This window comes from Callithrix jacchus, chromosome 14, assembly GCF_049354715.1.
Source record: "Callithrix jacchus isolate 240 chromosome 14, calJac240_pri, whole genome shotgun sequence".
NCBI classification, from domain to species: domain Eukaryota; kingdom Metazoa; phylum Chordata; class Mammalia; order Primates; family Cebidae; genus Callithrix; species Callithrix jacchus.
The window spans coordinates 90,963,369-90,980,608 of NC_133515.1; the positions used below are offsets into that span (position 1 = coordinate 90,963,369).

At 36.9% G+C, this 17,240-nt stretch overlaps 1 protein-coding gene and 1 non-coding gene across 12 annotated transcripts in view; both read left to right on the plus strand.

Moving 5' to 3' along the window:
• ITSN2 (intersectin 2) overlaps positions 1-17,240 on the plus strand; it is a 171,205-nt gene that overhangs the window by 89,861 nt on the left and 64,104 nt on the right. For all 11 annotated transcript variants that reach the window (XM_035273051.3, XM_078349823.1, XM_078349820.1 and 8 more), the window contains 3 exons: positions 8,325-8,461; positions 12,329-12,465; positions 13,452-13,549. In XM_035273051.3, the coding sequence (XP_035128942.1) occupies positions 8,325-8,461; positions 12,329-12,465; positions 13,452-13,549 (372 nt within the window). The remainder of the gene's footprint in view (positions 1-8,324; positions 8,462-12,328; positions 12,466-13,451; positions 13,550-17,240) is intronic.
• LOC118147620 (small Cajal body-specific RNA 21) lies at positions 10,416-10,535 on the plus strand. The gene has a single exon (XR_004734061.1).

The window sequence follows — 17,240 nt, forward strand, 5'->3', positions numbered from 1 at the left end:
AGTCATTAAATATTTTAAAAAACAAATTTGTGATATAGTAATACATGTGCTTCTATATTAATGAAATAATGACGTATCAGATATAATAATACCATCATTTTGATGTCAAAATGTATGTGATGCACATACATAACAAGTTATCTGTAATCTAACAAGAAATATCTGATTTCTGTTGGTAAAAAATGTCACAAGTGTAGCTAATAGGACTGGTTTGTTACTTATATTTGGAATTGAAGAAAATGCTGTATTTCAGATAGAAGTTAGTGAAAGTAAAGATTTATTTTGTTTCTGTCCAAGTTCATGGACCTCTAATTCTATTTAAAAAAAAAATAAAAACCTTAGAAGTTCTCTGGCCCTCAAAATAAGACCTGCCGCTCTGTAGAGTGAAGGCAAGATGATTAGATTTGCTGGTTTTCTTGTCTGTTTCAATTATGAAGATTGATATGATTAAATCTTCTACTTGATCATGGATTTGTCTTTGTTTCTTTTCATTTTGTTATTTTTTTTCTTTATAGATTTTGAAGCTGTGTTACTAGGTGCATACACATTTAGAATTGTTACAGCTTCCTGGTGGGTGGACCCTTTATCATATGTTCCTCTAGAAATGTATCTTGCCTTAAACCCTACTTTTTCTTATATTAGTTTAACTACACCAGCTTTATTTTTGTTAGCGTAGCATGGTATATTTTTTTCCATCCTCTTAAAACCTGTTTGTGTCTTTTCATCCAAATTGTATTTTTTAAATAACATACAGTTGGGTCTTTAAAATGCAGTCTATCTTTGTATTTCAAATTCGAGTAATTAGTCTGTTTATCTTTAGTGTAATTACAGACATTTGAACTTTAATCTACCAATTTTTCTTTTTTTTAAATTTTTTTTGAGATGGAGTCTCACTCTGTCACCAGCCTGGAGTGCAATGGCACATTCTCGGCTCACTTCAACCTCCGCCTCCTGGGTTTAAGTGATTCTCCTGCCTCAGCCTCCTGAGTAGCTGGGACTACAGGCACGCACCACTATACCCAGCTAATTTTTGTATTTTTAGTAGAGACAGGGTTTCACCATGTTGGCCAGGATGGTCTTGATCTCTTGACTTAGTGATCCACCCATCTTGGCCTCCCAAAGTGCTGGGATTACAGGCATGAGCCACTGCACCTAGCCTAATCTACCATTTTTCTCTGTTATCTGTCTCACCTGTTTTATGTTCCTTTCTCTCTCCTTTCTTGTCACTTTTTTGATTTTTTTTTTTTTTTTTAATGGAGTCTCACTCTGTCACCCGGGCTGGAGTTCATTGGTGCTATTTCGGCTGGGTTCAAGTGATTCTCCTGTCCCAGCCTCCCAAGTAGCTGGGACTACAGGCACGAGCCACAACACCCAACTAATTTTTTGAGTTTTTAGTAGAGAGGGGTTTCCCCATGTTGGCCAGGCTGATGTTGAACTCTTGACCTTAGGTGATTCACCCACCTCGGCCTCCCAAAGTGCTGGGATTACAGGCATTAGCCACTATGCCTGGCCCACGTATTTTGTTTGTTTGTCTTTGTTTTGTTTTTAAGATGGAATCTTGCTCTTGTCACCTAGGCTGGAGTGCAATAGTGCGATCTCAACTCACTGCAACCTCTGCTTCCCAGGTTTAAGTGATTCTCCTGCCTCAGCCTCCCAAGTAGCTGAGATTACAGATGCCTGCCACCACACCCAGATAATTTTTGTATTTTTTGTAGAGGTGGGGTTTCACCATGTTTGCCAGACTGGTCTCAAACTCCAGACCTCAGGTGATTTACCCACCTCAGCCCTGCAAAGTGCAGGGATTTCAGGCCTGAGCCACTGGCTGGCCTGATCATGTATGTTTTTTTAAACTAGATTTTTTCCTTCTTTGTTGGTTTGCTATACCTTCTTTTACTTTTCTGTTGGTGGGCATGCTAGAAATTATGATATGCAGCCTTGGTTTGTTTAAGTCTAATATAAATTAGTAATTTTACTACTTAACCAAATACTATAGACACCTTGGATACTTAACTCCATGTATTGCCATATGCCTCTTACATTTGTGCTATTCATGTCATATATTTTAAACTCTGTAAGCCATTATTGTTATTGTTTCATTCTGTCAGTGTTCATTTAGATGTACCCATGTATATATCCAGATTTCCATTGATCCTTATTCCTTCCTGTATGTCCATGCTTCATCTGGGATTTTTTTTCTTCTGCCTGAAGAATGTCCATTAGTGTTTAGTGTATTTCCTTTAAAGCTGGTATTAGTGATGAGTTCTTCCTATTTTCGTTTTTCTGAAAATGTCTTTATTTCATTTTTATTTTTGAAGAGTATTTTCAGATATAGAATTATAGAATGGTTTCCTCTCTGTACTTTGAATGTGTCATTGCGTTGTCTTTTGACTTTCATGTTTTCATATTATGAAATCAGGTGTCAACTTTAAGGTAATTTAACTTTTTTTCCTCTGGCTGCTTTTGAGCATCTTTTTATCTCTGACTTTCAGTAGTTTTACTATGATATGCCGTGGGCTCTTCTTAGCTCTTCTTGAATCTGTAACTTGATGTTACTGGTTACTTGGTAAAGTTCTTGGCTGATATCTATTCAAACATTGCTTCTCGACATTTCTTTTTCTCCTCTTCTGGGACTCAGTACAGATATGTGAAACCTTTTCACTGTTTGGTGTACACCTTGTGTTCTGTTCTGTGTTTTCTGTCCTTTTGTATCTCTGTGCTTCAGTCTAGATTCACTTGGAGTTCAATATTTCTGGCTTTAGCTATGACTAGTCTTCTTTTAAACTCATCTCTTGAGTTCTTAATTTCTATTCTGTTTTTTAGTTCTTGAGTTTTCATTTTATTCCTTTTTATAGTTTCCAGCTCTTTGCTAAAATTATCTTGTTATCTGATATCTTGAACGTTTTGATCACTTTTGTTTTAAAGTTCTTATCTGGTAATTATTATCTGTACAACTGTTTCTAGTATATGTTTTTTCTCTTTGTTCTTGATCATATGGTTTTGACTTCTGGCATATTCAGTAATTTTTTTATTATAGACTTTTTGCATGAAAAATTACAGAGATATTTTGACATTCCAAATGAAATTTTCTCTAGAGAGAATTTCCTTTTGCTTCTGGCAAGCAGTATGGGGCAGATCACCTTAACACAGAGCTGATTTGAAGCTAGACTGCTCTATTTCTTGTTCACCCCTAATCCTTGTGGCCTTAGGTCTAAAAACCTAGAGTGTTTACCAGGACCCTTCTTCCTGAATTCCAGCCTCTTAACACAGCTGGAAACTCTGCTCTGCTACTTATCCTCTCAGCCATGATTTACCAATGGGCAAATGCATAGAAGGAGATGTGGCACTGAATGTCACTGTTACCTCTCTTGAACTTCCCTTATCTCCACCCTCTTGGCTTTCCTAGTCCTCATTGCCTTGATAGCACTCCAATACCTGTAAACAAGGGGTTTTCACATTTTGTTTAGCTTTTGTAGTTCTTAGCAGGAGGGCTGTTCTAAAAAATCAGTCTACTGTCACTGGGAGCAGAGACTCAAGTTATTAGATTTTTTCTGTTCTGTATCTGCCCAAGGAGGAAGCCTCATTTCAAAGATTCAAGGCTTCAAATCAAACCTCCTTAGAAGATTACTGAAAATGGGAGTTATGGTTTGAATTCTTGCTCAGCAAGGGATTCTGTAGCATTCTGTCCTCATTATCTTAGCATATATATTTTTTGTTTTTTCTATTACTGAACATGGGGAAATAATCCCATGGAGAATCATCTCTCCTATACCTTTTCATTGGGATTTCATCATTCTGGCCTTACTTTCTAGTCCTCAGTTACTCTGAACATTTCTTATAAAACTGAGTTTTAAGATGGCTCATTGAATTCGGGAGCAATATGGAGGGAGGTGATCTCTCTTTTTTTTTTTTTTTTTTATCAGGCTCTGAGAGAATGGTCCCACTGAGGTTGGTTACTGGTTAGTCTTCTCACTGAGACTAATGTTGCCTGCTGTTTGCTTATTTAAAATACTGCTTTTATCCTTCTTGCCTGTTAGTCAGTAGAAATGAAATACTATTTGTTTTAAATTCAGTTGAATCACTTAATTTTTTTTTCTAGCTAATAAAGATGTTTTAATAATTTTGTTATTTAATCTGATTTAAGTGAAAGTTAACAGATTTATAGAATCCATGGTATAGGATTGAATGGCATAATGGAAATAGTTCAAAACTGCATGACTTTCAGGAAAGTCACTTAATCTTCTGAGCCTCAGAAATAGTCATGATACTATCTATTTTACAGGATTGTTGTGAAGAACAAATGTAGGCATTATATGTAAAAGTACTTTAGAGTGCTACACAGATATATGTTCAATTTGAAGTTTAGTAACTTGTCCAAGGTCACACAAGCTAGTAAGTGGAAGAGCTGAAATTCAACCCAAGTAGTGAGGATATTAACCTTAAATGGTTATATTAGGGGGGAAAAGGATGAAAATGTATAAGCTAAATGTTCAGCTTAAGATAGGAAAAAGATAGCATATTAAACCAAAGAAAGTGAGGGAAATTAGTGAAACAGTAGACAGACATTTAATATGGAGTATCAAGAAAGCCAAAATTTGATTCTTTTAAAGATTAATAAAATTAACAAACCTTTGGCAAAATTGATTTTAAAAAGAAAGCACAAATAAGAACTAGTGTAAAGGCGATATAACTGTTACAAATGTTAAAAGATGATAATTTGACAAAATTTTGCACACAAATATAAAAACTTAAATAAACAAGTTAGTTTTCCAAAACTGACTAAAAAATATCTAGATAGTTCTGTTGTCATTAAACATTTTAATTCTGTAGTTTCAAATCTTCCCCAAAAGAGAATCCAAACCCAGAGTTTTTACTGAAGAAGCAAGTAATTCCACTGTTAGACAACTGTTTCAAAATACAGAAAAAGAGGGAATACTTCCCGCTTATCATGTGAAGCTATTGTGAGCATTTCAAAACCTGTTAAGAACAGTGTCAGAAAGGATAATTCTAGGCCAATTTAACCAAGAGGCAAAGATATCGAAGCAGTATTAAAAAGCTGAATGCAGAGATTTACACACACACACACATATAAAAGCATAACCTGTTGTGTATATACACACACACATATAAAAGCATGACCAAGTTGGATTTACCTCAGCCATACAAAGATGATTTAATATACAGAAAAGCGTAATGTAATTTACTATATAAACAGACTAAAGGAGAAAAATATTATGCTTGTCTTATTAGATACAGGAAAGGTATCTGATAAAATTTAATATCCATTCATGAATTTAAAAGTAAAACTTATTGGCAAACTACTAATAGAAGTTTCTTAACGTGAAAGAGATAATCTGTCATTCTATTAAGATTGAGAACAACTTGGTGGGGCACAGTGGCTCACATTTGTAATCCCAGCTCTTTGGGAGGTTGTTTGCCTGAGCTCAGGAGTTCATGACCAGCCTGAGGCAGGAGACTTGCTTGAATCCAGGAGGCAGAGGTTACAGGGAGCTGAGATCATCCCATTGCACTCCAACCTGGGCAACAGAGAAGACTTCGTATCAAAAAAAAAAGATTGAGAACAATTCTTAATGAATTCTGATTGGTTTATTTTTTCTCACTTAGCTATTACATGTAACAAGGACCTCCTGGAAGTAGTGACTTAACCCGGAAGAATAGGTCTAAGGTTAGGAATTTTTAGGTCACTGTAACCAGATAGAAGAAATACTTGGCAAGCTTTGTGATGCTCTTCACATCTTACTCATTTGCCTAGACTATTGTTTATGCATTTTCACTTGTCCAATAAGTACTTATTAAATATCCATATTGTACTAGACTCTGTTGGCTGGAGATACCCTGATGAAAGACAGTCCTATTGTCAGGAAACTCACTGTAGTGGACGAGGCAGTCATTCAGTTGGAAGACACTATGATAGAGGAATATACAGAATGGCGTGAGGAAGCTCATTAACTCCGACACTGGAGGGAGTGTGTTTAGTAAGGAAATACTTAGAGCACTGTCTTAAAGGACAAGTTGGAGGGCTGAGCCTGCAGCCTTGTTGAGATCAGATGTTAATTTGGCTCCTTTTTACTCTCCTTTTTAAACTTATTACTCTTCTCATTTATGTCTTCAATAATAATAGCTAATGTTTATTGAGAACCTATGTGCTCTGCGCTATAATAAGCACATTGTATATATTAACAACTCTGTGAGGCATGTATCATAACAAGCTTGCCCAACCCACAGCCCGCAGGCCACATGCGGCCCAGGACAGCTTTGAATGCAGCCCCACACAAATCTGTGAACTTGCTTAAAACATTAAGAGATTTTTTTTTTTGCAATTTTATTTATTTATTTATTTATAGCTTATCAGCTATTGTTAGTGTATTTTACATGTGGCACAAGACAATTCTTTACATGTGGCTCAGGGAAGCCAAAAGATTGGACACTCTTACACTATGATTAACCTCATTTTACTGATGAGGAAACTATAAAATAACTTTCCTAAGGTTATACAGCTAGTATACAGAGCTCGAGTCAAGCCTTGTTAGTCTTATTTCAATCCCATGCTCTTTATCACTAAACCACCTTGCTTCTCTATAGATTGTAACCACTATATTCTTCTGCTTTTCAACAGAATTTAGAGAAAGATACAACAAATAAAACCCTAGAGGCTGAGAGCTGTGGAATATTTGCTATAAAAGCAGTATTTCCATTATTATTGGCTTATGTTATAAATGTTTTGCTCAGGCATGTTGGACATAGTCTCTGGACACCATGCCGTACTCAGATCGAATCTACCATTTTAATCAAGTGAAAGGTTCACCTATAAAGTAGTCATCTCTGAAAAGAAATGGGGTTTGGAGTTTTGTTATTGTGTATAGGTTGATACCAAAAAACATTTTTTACCAGAACATTCTGCTCAAATATTGTCTAGCTCCCACCTTTGCCAGAAAGTTTCTTTTGATTATTCTAAGTTTCCCACCCCCCATTTTTTTCCTCCAGACTCCTTTTTCTACTCTCTTATTCAGGAATCTGTAGATTCCAAATGAAAGAAATCTAGTTAAAAATAGTTAAGTTAGTGAGTGGTTATTAGAAGAATCCTAAGACCACCAGCTGAATCCATGGAAGGGCTGCTGGACAGGGGCAGTTCCTAGGTCTCCAAGCCATGATATTGAACATTCAGCTTCTGTAATATACTTTCTCTTCACGTCAGTCTCTAATCTTTACTTCCTTTTTTTCCTGAGTTGATTTTATTCCTTTTTAGATCTTATTTGATTGTGAGGCAGCTCCAGTTTTACTTCATCCCAGTTTAATGAGCTCAAGAAAGAAAGGTTTCTTTCTCCCCACTTCAGTGTATCTGAATCCCAGGAAAATGTTCTGGGCTGGCTTGGATGATGCTTATGTCCTTCGAACCAGTCATTTCTGAGCAGGGAAGTAGGGTACTGTAATTGTTTAGGTCAGGAATAAATAACAGCCTGAGTGGGAGTAAGAGGAGCCCTGAGTTTGGCAGACCTTTTAAGTAAGATGTTGTGGGGAAGGCAAAAAGATCAGTTTCCCAGAGGAAGGCAGGGCACTGTTAGAAGAAAAGGAAAAGATAATGCTGAGCAGATAATCACAAGTTTCTACTAAGGAATTTACCTCTGCCCTGCTTGTTGACACTTGCCTCTACATTGAGATTATGAACTCTTTAAAGGCAAAGTCTGTAGAGTTGCGAGTCAGCCTTGTATTGGATCCCCTTGGAATCCTTTGTAGCACTTAGCATACAACTAGGTGCTCAGTAAGCAGTTGTTTACTTCAACTCCTGTTTGGAATACTTTTCATTATTTTGGCTCATTGTAGTCATGATTTTAGGTAGATATCTTTTCCATTTTTAGTTTTGAAGTGAATTATTTAATAATTCTGTGTTTAGTTCAAGATCATATTGGATAAAAATAACTTGGTTAAATTGCATATGTCAAAAACATGGCTGAACAAAATTTTTCTTCACATGTTATAGCAAGCAAATTATTCCCCCATATTTTTAATGGATTGCTTTTTTTAATTGAAAATGATGTACCAAATCAAAGCATTGGCTTGTTAAAGATTCTGTGTTCCATAGAAATGAACTGATGCAAAACTAGATTATTTTAATGTGCTTATCTCAGGAGCTATATGGTTTAAATACTTATTCAGAGTTTTTTTTATCTAGTTATTTTGTAAAACTTTAAATCTTTTAAATTTGGTGTAACTTGCTTTAGGATTTTTGTCTTTTAATGCAAATGCCACATTAATGCATATGACAAAGAAATCATTCACATATTGACTTATTTTCTTTTTCTCCTTAGGAACTGAGAGAAACCTATAACACACAGCAGTTAGCCCTTGAACAGCTTTATAAGATCAAACGTGACAAGTTGAAGGAAATTGAAAGAAAGAGATTAGAGCTAATACAGAAAAAGAAACTAGAAGATGAGGCTGCAAGGTAATATAGCTGATATATTAATTCTACTATATTGCCACTAGAATTGTGATTTTGTTGCTCATATCTTGATGAAAATTTAAGGGAAATAAAAGGATTATCCTAATCAGATTCTAGATTTCATAAGTTCAATTCTTTTAGGGGCCAAGTTTGCAGTAACTGATTTTATGTTCCACTAGTGAAAAATAGCAGACTTTGGAGACAAACCTGTATTAGAATTCTTGCTCTGCCACTTACTACCTGGGTGACCTTGGTTATTTTATCTTTCTGAACCTCAGTTACTCCATCTGAAAAAAAGAGACAATAATGCATATCTCATAAGTAATTGTGAGTATTAAATAAAATAATGTAGCTGGAACTAGGCCTGGTGGCATGCACCTGTAGTCCCAAGCTATTCAGGAGGCTGAGACGGGAGAATCACTTGAGCCTAAGAGTTTGAGATCAGCCTAGGCAATATAGCAAGACCTTGCCTCTAAGTTAAAAAATAAAATAATGTAGCTAAAGTATAATTTCTTGGACATAGTAAACACTCATTAATTCCACCTTTCCTTAGTAAATCTTACTAGTTTCCTGAAAGATTATAAAAACAGAATATTTAATTGTATATAGTAATACTGAATGTAGAATGCCACATTGATGCATTTCTCTTTTTATCACTGAGATATATTAATTACCTTCATTTATAGTAAGAAGAAATAAGACATTTATGGTATCCGAAGCCTAGAATTATTCATTTAGAGACTTTGCATGATATTTTTCTGCCATCAAGATTCTTTTTCTAATACATTCCTCTCTTTCTTCCAAGTTCTCTAGTGTCAGAAATTAGTATAATTAACAAATATGGATGAACCAGTATTTCTTTGAATTGGTAAAGATTAGATGAGTAATTTTTATGAAAAAGCTAATAGTTACTAGGGAGGCAAGAAAGACATATTACCATTTAGCAGGCCTCTATTCTTAATGGTTTCAAAGTAGCCACCTCCAACACATTTTTTTGAGTGGCTCTTGTTGGCTGTGATGCTTATAGACCCTTGATTACTCCTTGCTCCTGAGTTTCTCATAATTCTAATAGGGGGTTCTGACAGTTAAATAACTATAGTATTGTTTACTCCTAGACCCCTATTTATTTATTTTGAGACAGGGCCCACACTCTGTCACCCAGGCTGGAATGCAGTGGCATGATCAGGGATGACTGCAGCCTCGACCTCCTGGGCTTAAGCAGTCTTCCCGCCTAAGCCCCCCCCTAGTAGCTGGGAATATAGGAATGCACCACCACTCCCAAGTAATTTTTTAAAAAATTTAATAGAAATGAGATCTCGCTATGTTGCCCAGGCAGTCTCAGACTCCTGGGCTCAAGTGATCTGCCTGCCTTGGCCTTCCAAAGTGCTGGAATTATAGGCGTGAACCACTGTGCCTAGCAATCTAGACCCCTATTTTTGTGGCCTTTTAACGAGATAGTAGAATAATATGAAAGTAAAGAAAGTAAAGTTCACACGAAGTAGGCTCTTATTTACTGCTTAACTTGTGCCACTTAATTACATAAGGGAACTGTGTAGTGGTTACACAGCTAATCCTTATGTCAGAACTTTCTATTGACATATGCACTTACCTTAACCCTTCTTCATCATGTTCACAATTCCTTTCAGGCCAAAAGATTATACTAATTACACACATTTAATTTCATTCCTCATCCTTACATATTATATTAGGTAGTAGAGAAGATAAAGAGAGCAAAAGTACATGTAGGACCTACTCAGTCTGAAGCTGGGTCTTAGTGCCACATCTTGATTTGACTGGCTATTTGCCTCGGTATGTTCCCTTCTTTCCCCCAAGCTATTGGTAATAGGTTTTCGCATTGTAGTTGTGGCCTCTTTGCTGTGTGCTCAGCTTCTGTGGCATCTTGTGGCACTGAACAAGTTTCTCATTTACTCACTCTCACATAAAGTTACCAGAATTCTGGCATGGTTTCCTGCAGAGCGAGCTCAGCCTGCTCTACCAAGCCTAGAGTAGAAGGGCCTGGCATCCTTTCCTAAAATTAAGCAAGGAGCCTTACCCAGGTTGTCCTAGTCTCATATTTGTGTGGCCACAATAACCTGGCAGGAGGAGTTGGTGGAAAGAATGAAGAGCTTAAAAAATATATAGACAATTTTAATTTAATGAGCCCTCTGCTTTTTTTGTTGTGCTGAATATGTGCTAAGTACTCTGATAGTCATATTTATAATGCTGTGAAAATTCAAATGAAAGCTAACTGGGTATTATTTATGAGGCTTGGAAAATTGTCAGGGAAAGTCACAGAGGAACTGAGAAAGGAGATATTAGTTGACATTAAGTGAGGACTGCAAGAGAAGCATTTTCCTCAAAGGAGAACCAGAAGTCAGTTATGAAAGTTGCTGGATGAAACATTCTATGACATGATAGAGGATGAAGGAGGTCTGGAAAGTGTTGGAAGGAATCTAGTGATGGGCTCCTGAACCAACAGTATGAGGTCTGAAGCAGTTGGGGGATAAGGAAAAAGCATTGATGACTAAGGGCCTGCAATATTTGAATTATTCAGGATTTTCAGATTCCTTTGGGAATTAAGGAATAGAGATGTGGAATTATGCCAAGGTTCCCACTTTGGTAGGGTATATATGCTGACAAATCTTAAGAATCTATCCTGCCATATTCTTCACTGCCCTGATGGTGATGAGGCTTGGAGATGGTGCTAAATTTAATGGTGGCACCTCAGTAATCCCTGTACTTTAGGACGCTTAGGCAAGCAGGTTACTTGAGGTCAGGAGTTTGAGACCAGCCTGGCCAACATGGTAAAACCTCATGTCTACAAAAAAATAAAAAATAAAAAAATTAGCTGGGTGTAGAGGCACACACAATAGATTTGCCTCTGAGTAAGGTCTTGAAAATACATCCAAGGGAGAACTATAAAGGTGCATTAGTTCTAATACTAAAATAATTGATCACAGATAATCTTGACTGGCTAGAAACCAAACTATAGCTGTGTTAGATTTCATTGAAATCTTTACCAAAGCACGTGGACCTACAGAGGAGAAATGCTCTATTATCTAAGCAAATGAAAAAGACTTTTTGAAGTAATAATATAAGAATGGGTGCAGTGGCTCATCCCTGTAATCCCAGTACTTTGGAGGCCAACAAAGAAAGGTTCTTGAGGCCAGGAGTTCCAGACCAGACTGGGCAACACAGTGAGAGCCCATCTCTATGAAAAAGAAATTTAAAAGTTGGCTAGGTATAGTGGCGTGTGCCTGTAGTGCTAGCTACTTTGGAGGCTGAGGCAGGAGGATCACTTGAGCCCGGGAGATCGAGGCTGCAGTGAACTATGATCGAACCACTGTACTGTAGCCTGGGCAATAGAGAAAAACCCTCTCTTGTTTAAAAAAATAAAAAAGTAGGTTATCTTTCCAGAAGCATTTCCTATTTCCACAGCAACAACCACTAAACCCCTGAAACAGAGATTAGATAGTACAGTGGGAATAAAAGCTGGAAGGTTCTTGTGAAGTATCTGGAGAGAAAGGAAGGAAACATAGATACGATTTTTAGATTTATTTGCTGAATGGTTCCATTTCAACCTTTTTCTTTTTCTCTTGAGTTTGGAGGATGGTTAGCAGGAGGGAATATGAGGGTGTGAGAAGTTGTCAGTCATACACCCCAGAGCATCCACTAATCAATCCAAAGCTTCCAAAGCTTTTCTTTATTGATTGGTTTTCTTTCACCTCTGATCTCAACTGTTTCTCCCCATCCCTGTACTAATACTTCATTGCTAGTTCTTCAGCTTGACAGGCACCAGATCTTATAGTATATTTATTTAGTGTAAAAATTTCTAGGATGTTATGCAAACTCTTTTTCTTTTATGTAAAGGAAAGCAAAGCAAGGAAAAGAAAACTTATGGAAAGAAAGTCTTAGAAAGGAGGAAGAAGAAAAACAGAAGCGACTCCAGGAAGAAAAAACACAAGAAAAAATTCAAGAAGAAGAACGAAAAGCTGAGGAGAAACAACGTAAGGGCAAGGATAAAAACGATAGATTTGAGACAGTAGAACAAAAGCAACAAGAAAAAATGACCTGATGAGAGACAAAAAAAGGGGAAGAAAATTAAAACCAGGATACTAATTGTAGAGTCAGAAAAAACCTTTTTATTAATTAAACTTGGATGAAAAGCATGTAGGCTTATTAAGACAGACTGAGGGTAGATATCTTAACACAGGAGAAAAGATAGTTACTACTGACTGTGAAAAGACCCTAACATAGTTTTCATAATTGAAGTAAAATCATTTTAAATACTGTATTCAACCACTCTAAGCTACTTATTTTAATGAAACAACAGTAAAATTTTGATACACCTCAGTCCATGTCTATAATACTTTTAGTATTATTGTATCTCTTTTAGCTATATAAACCCTTGAATCCATATTAATGGCACAATGTGTTGAAATTTTATAAGTTAAAGCATTTATTCTAAAGATGAACAAAGTAAAAAATTTTAATCTTATACAATTCAATATATTTGTGACCTCTTCTACTATTTTCCTTTTAGAACCATACTCATCGATCTGTAGATTTTTCTTCAGCCATCCCTGTTTACTTGCTAATCTTCTGAGACCCCCTTTTTGTCCTTTTCTTCCCTGTTATGTTCTGACCTCCACAGATCTCACCAAGCCTGTCTTTGCTTAGTCTCCTACTTTGTGCAGCGCAGCCTGGCTCCCATTCCTGCACTTCCCTGTGTATCCCTGTGTGTGCTTCATCCTGCGAGTCATCTCTTTGTTTTGCTGCCTCCTACCTTACTTAAGATGAGCATCCTTGTTTGTTTTTTTTATTAGATGACTAGTCAAGATACTGAGTTCCTATCAAGTCTGTATCAAGTGGATTTTCGTTGTACTATTTGGTGCTCAATTTTTTCTTTTAGATTTTAAGAGCTCTTTATTGAGTCATAACAAAGATATGTACACATGTAAGTATCAAATAATGACAACTATCTTCTCTTTAGGTGAGACAGCTAGTGTTTTGGTGAATTATAGAGCATTATACCCCTTTGAAGCAAGGAACCATGATGAGATGAGTTTTAATTCTGGGGATATAATTCAGGTAGGAAATGAAGTCTTTTTTTAATCATGAATAAGCTGAATACGTTGTAATATATTAGTTTCTGTAGTAATGTTGACTATAATTTCATGTATTTACCTTTGTAAAATATTTCTTAAACATTACCTCATTTGGCCCTTACAACATACTTCAGAGCTGCATAGGACAGTTCTTATTACTACCAAGTTCTAGCCAAGGAAGCTTAAACTCTCACAAGTTGTAACTGTAGGCATTGCAGTGCCAGAATGGGATGCAGGTGTTTGTTTTTTGTTGTCCAAATCCATTGTCTTTTCTACTATGGCACACGGCAACTGTTAAAAGAATTGAAGGAGTTTGATTTCACAGCCCTAACTGGATACAGGTAATTTGTGTCTTGGGACAAAAGTTTTTATTATATTATCATGATCCATATAAAATAGATGAATGAGAAAAGATCCCAGGAATAGTGTTTGATAGAGCCAGTATGACATAATGGAAAGAGTACAGGCTTTAGAAGCACACAAACTTGGATTTTAGTCTCTGCTTCTGTTTTCTTCTAGTTAAAGTAATATTAACCAGAGTAGCCAGCGCCTGTTTTCCCCACTCCCCCTGCACTGTCACTAGTTGGTGTACTTTATCAGTTAAGTGGCAAATGTGTAATGATACTGGGGGAAAAAATTTACCAAAACTCTAGCACTCAAGATAATTCCCAAACACACATTCCGCATTCCTGCTGTTGCCATTGCCACTATTAGTACTGGAGCTGTGCCTGAGCTGCGGTAGAAGTGTGTTCTACAACCAGCCCAAGTCCACTGTCTGCTGTCCCTACCGTTCCTCCTCTCCTTGCTGTTGATGATGAGATACAGCCTATTTCTGGGCATGTTTAGTCAAGAGTTCACTTACATTTTTGTTTTATTTTTTTAAATTCCTTCAAATATTTTTTGAGGGCTGACTATGTTAGTCTAGGGATTTAGTGAATAAGACATTATCTCTACTCTTAACAAGCTTGTAGTTAATGAAAAAGTTTGACAACCTAAAGCAGTAGAAAAAGGAAGGTAAAGGCAAAGGTTGCAGACTGCTACCAGGTTTAGCACAGACCTCTCCCATGGTCAGAGAGCCATTGCGGTGGCAGTGACAACAGGAATGTAAAGTTAGCTGTGTGTCTTGGGTGCTTGTGTACTCTGACATAAAGAATTAGTCATGAGTTACTACTATCAGTCATGAGTTGCCTGATTTGAACAAATTGGTTGATGATAATATCATTTCCTAAGAGAGGAAACAACACAGAGTGAAAATAAAATGTAAGTGGAAATTATGAATTTAGGTTTATATGAGTTTCAGATGTCCAGGAAGTAATAGTTGGATCTCCAGAAGTACCTAGAGAGATGTCAGGCAGCAGTCAGGGCTGAGGATGTAGGATGTAAATCTGGACATCATCAGTATAATGTGACGGTAATGGAACACATGAGAATAGTGGAGGTCATCCAGGGGAGCAGTAACATGAGAGAGAAGAGGATTGGAGAAACATGTGCACCAAAGGAATTATTAGAGGAAGTGGAGCCTTAAAGGGAGTGACTAGAGGTAGGGAAAAAACCAGGAGTTTAGTGTCAGGGAACTTTGAGAAGAGTGATCTGCAACTGAAATAAGGCAAGGACTAAAAAAATTATTAGATTAGCAATAGCACAGGTATTGTTAACCTTAAGGACAGATAAATGGACTAGCAGTGTCAGATAAATGGATCAGTAGAGCAAGAAGCCAGATGTCATGAATTGGAATAAATTGGAAGAGAGGAAGAGGAGACAGTGAATATATAAAACTCTTTGGAAGAGCTTGGCTTTGAAAGGGAGAAGGAGAGAAGGTAGTAAATAATGGGGCATGTGGGTTGAGGGAAGTTTTTTTTTTTTTTTAATTGGCTGAAGTTTGAGCAAGTTTAAATAATGATAGAAAGGATTTGCAGAGGAAACAAGCTAATGATAATGGAAAGAGAGTAAATAACAGAGAGAGATAGTTTTTATAGTTAAAGTATAATTCACATATAGCAAAGTGTACAACCATAAGTATATAGCTCAAATAATTTGTACACATTTATATATCTGTGAAGCCCCACTCAAATCAGTGTATAGGACATACAGCATCAGGAAGGCACTTCAAGTTCCCTGTCAGACCTCCCTGTTCTGACTAATAATTGGAAATCAGGAAGATTCTTGAAAAGGCTAGAAGGGCTGGAATCTGGAGCACTGAAAGAGAGTGGTAGAAGGGCTGAATACCTTTTCCTTTGTGAGTAGAGAGGGCAGGAAGAAAGGGTGGAAGGGATTATAAATAAATTATTCCGAAGTAGATGAAGTCAGGTCTGAGGGCGTCCATATTCCTTGTAAGATAAGAGGCAAGGTCTGATCAACTTAATGGATGAAGGTGGTAAAGGAGGTTTCCTTGAAAGTGAAAAGGATTAGAAATTCCACTGAATGTTGGCCACATTTTGATGACAAACTGAAATGTTTTTCTAGCCTTCCAATCTGTTAATGCTATTTTGCTAGCATTAATTAATAAGTAATTAAGAAGAAGTAATAAGTAGTTTTGCTAGGCCTGTGAGAATTTATGTAAAATGTTCAGTTTAACTGAGTATGTAAGTTAATAACTAAAAATTAATTACGACTATAAATGACAGATGCGAAATATATTAAAATTGACCTCTTACTAAAACAACTTGGTCTAACTCTAAAGAATAAATGAATGGATTTTTCTTCTTGATTAGGTTTAAACCACTAGGAAAAAGTATTATAGAATTTAATACTTGTAAAATTTGTGACCAGGCGCAGGTGTACACCTTTAATTCCAGCACTTTGAGAGGCCAAGTCAGGAGTAGCACGTAAGCACAGGAGTTAGAGACTGGTATGGGCAACATAGGAAGACCCTGTTTCTATAAAAAGTTAAAAAAAAAAAAGCAGTTTGGTGGTATGCACCTGTAGTCCCACCTGCTTAGGAGACTGAGGTGGCAGGATCACTTCAGCCCAAGAGATCAAGGCTACAGTGACCTGTGATCGTGACACTGCACTCTAGACTGGGTGGCAGAGTAAGACCCTGTCTTAAAAGTCAGCCAGCCAGCTGAGTCAGTCAGTGAAGGAAGGGAGGTAGAAAGGAAAGTAGGAAGGGCATGTAAGTAAATGTGGTAAATGTGTGTGTATGTGTGTACATATGTGTGTGTATACGTATGTGTACATATTTAGCCAATACTCATAGCTTACAGTGATTCCTTACCTTGAGACCATCACACACACACAAACACACACACACACACACAAAGATCTGGGATACATGGGCAGAACGTGCAGGTTTGTTACATAATTATACACATGTAATGATAGTTTGCTGTACCCATCAACTCGTCATCTCCATTTGGTATTTCTCCTAATCCTATTCCTCCCTTAACCCCCCACCCCCTAACAGGCCCTGGTTTGTGTTGTTCGCCTCCCTGTGTCCATGTGTTCTCATTGTTCCACTCCCACTTATGAGTGAGAACATGCGGTGTTTGGTTTTCTGTTCCTGTGTTAGTTTGCTGAGAATGATGGTTTCCAGCTTCATTCATGTCCAAGACCATACATTTAAATCAGGTGTAATGCTGAGCATTCTGCAGCATTGAAATACTTTAGTTTGTGTAATTCCTCAGGGTTTATTTTATTCTTGTTTGCATTGGTTTTTTCTTTTTTCTGAGACAGAG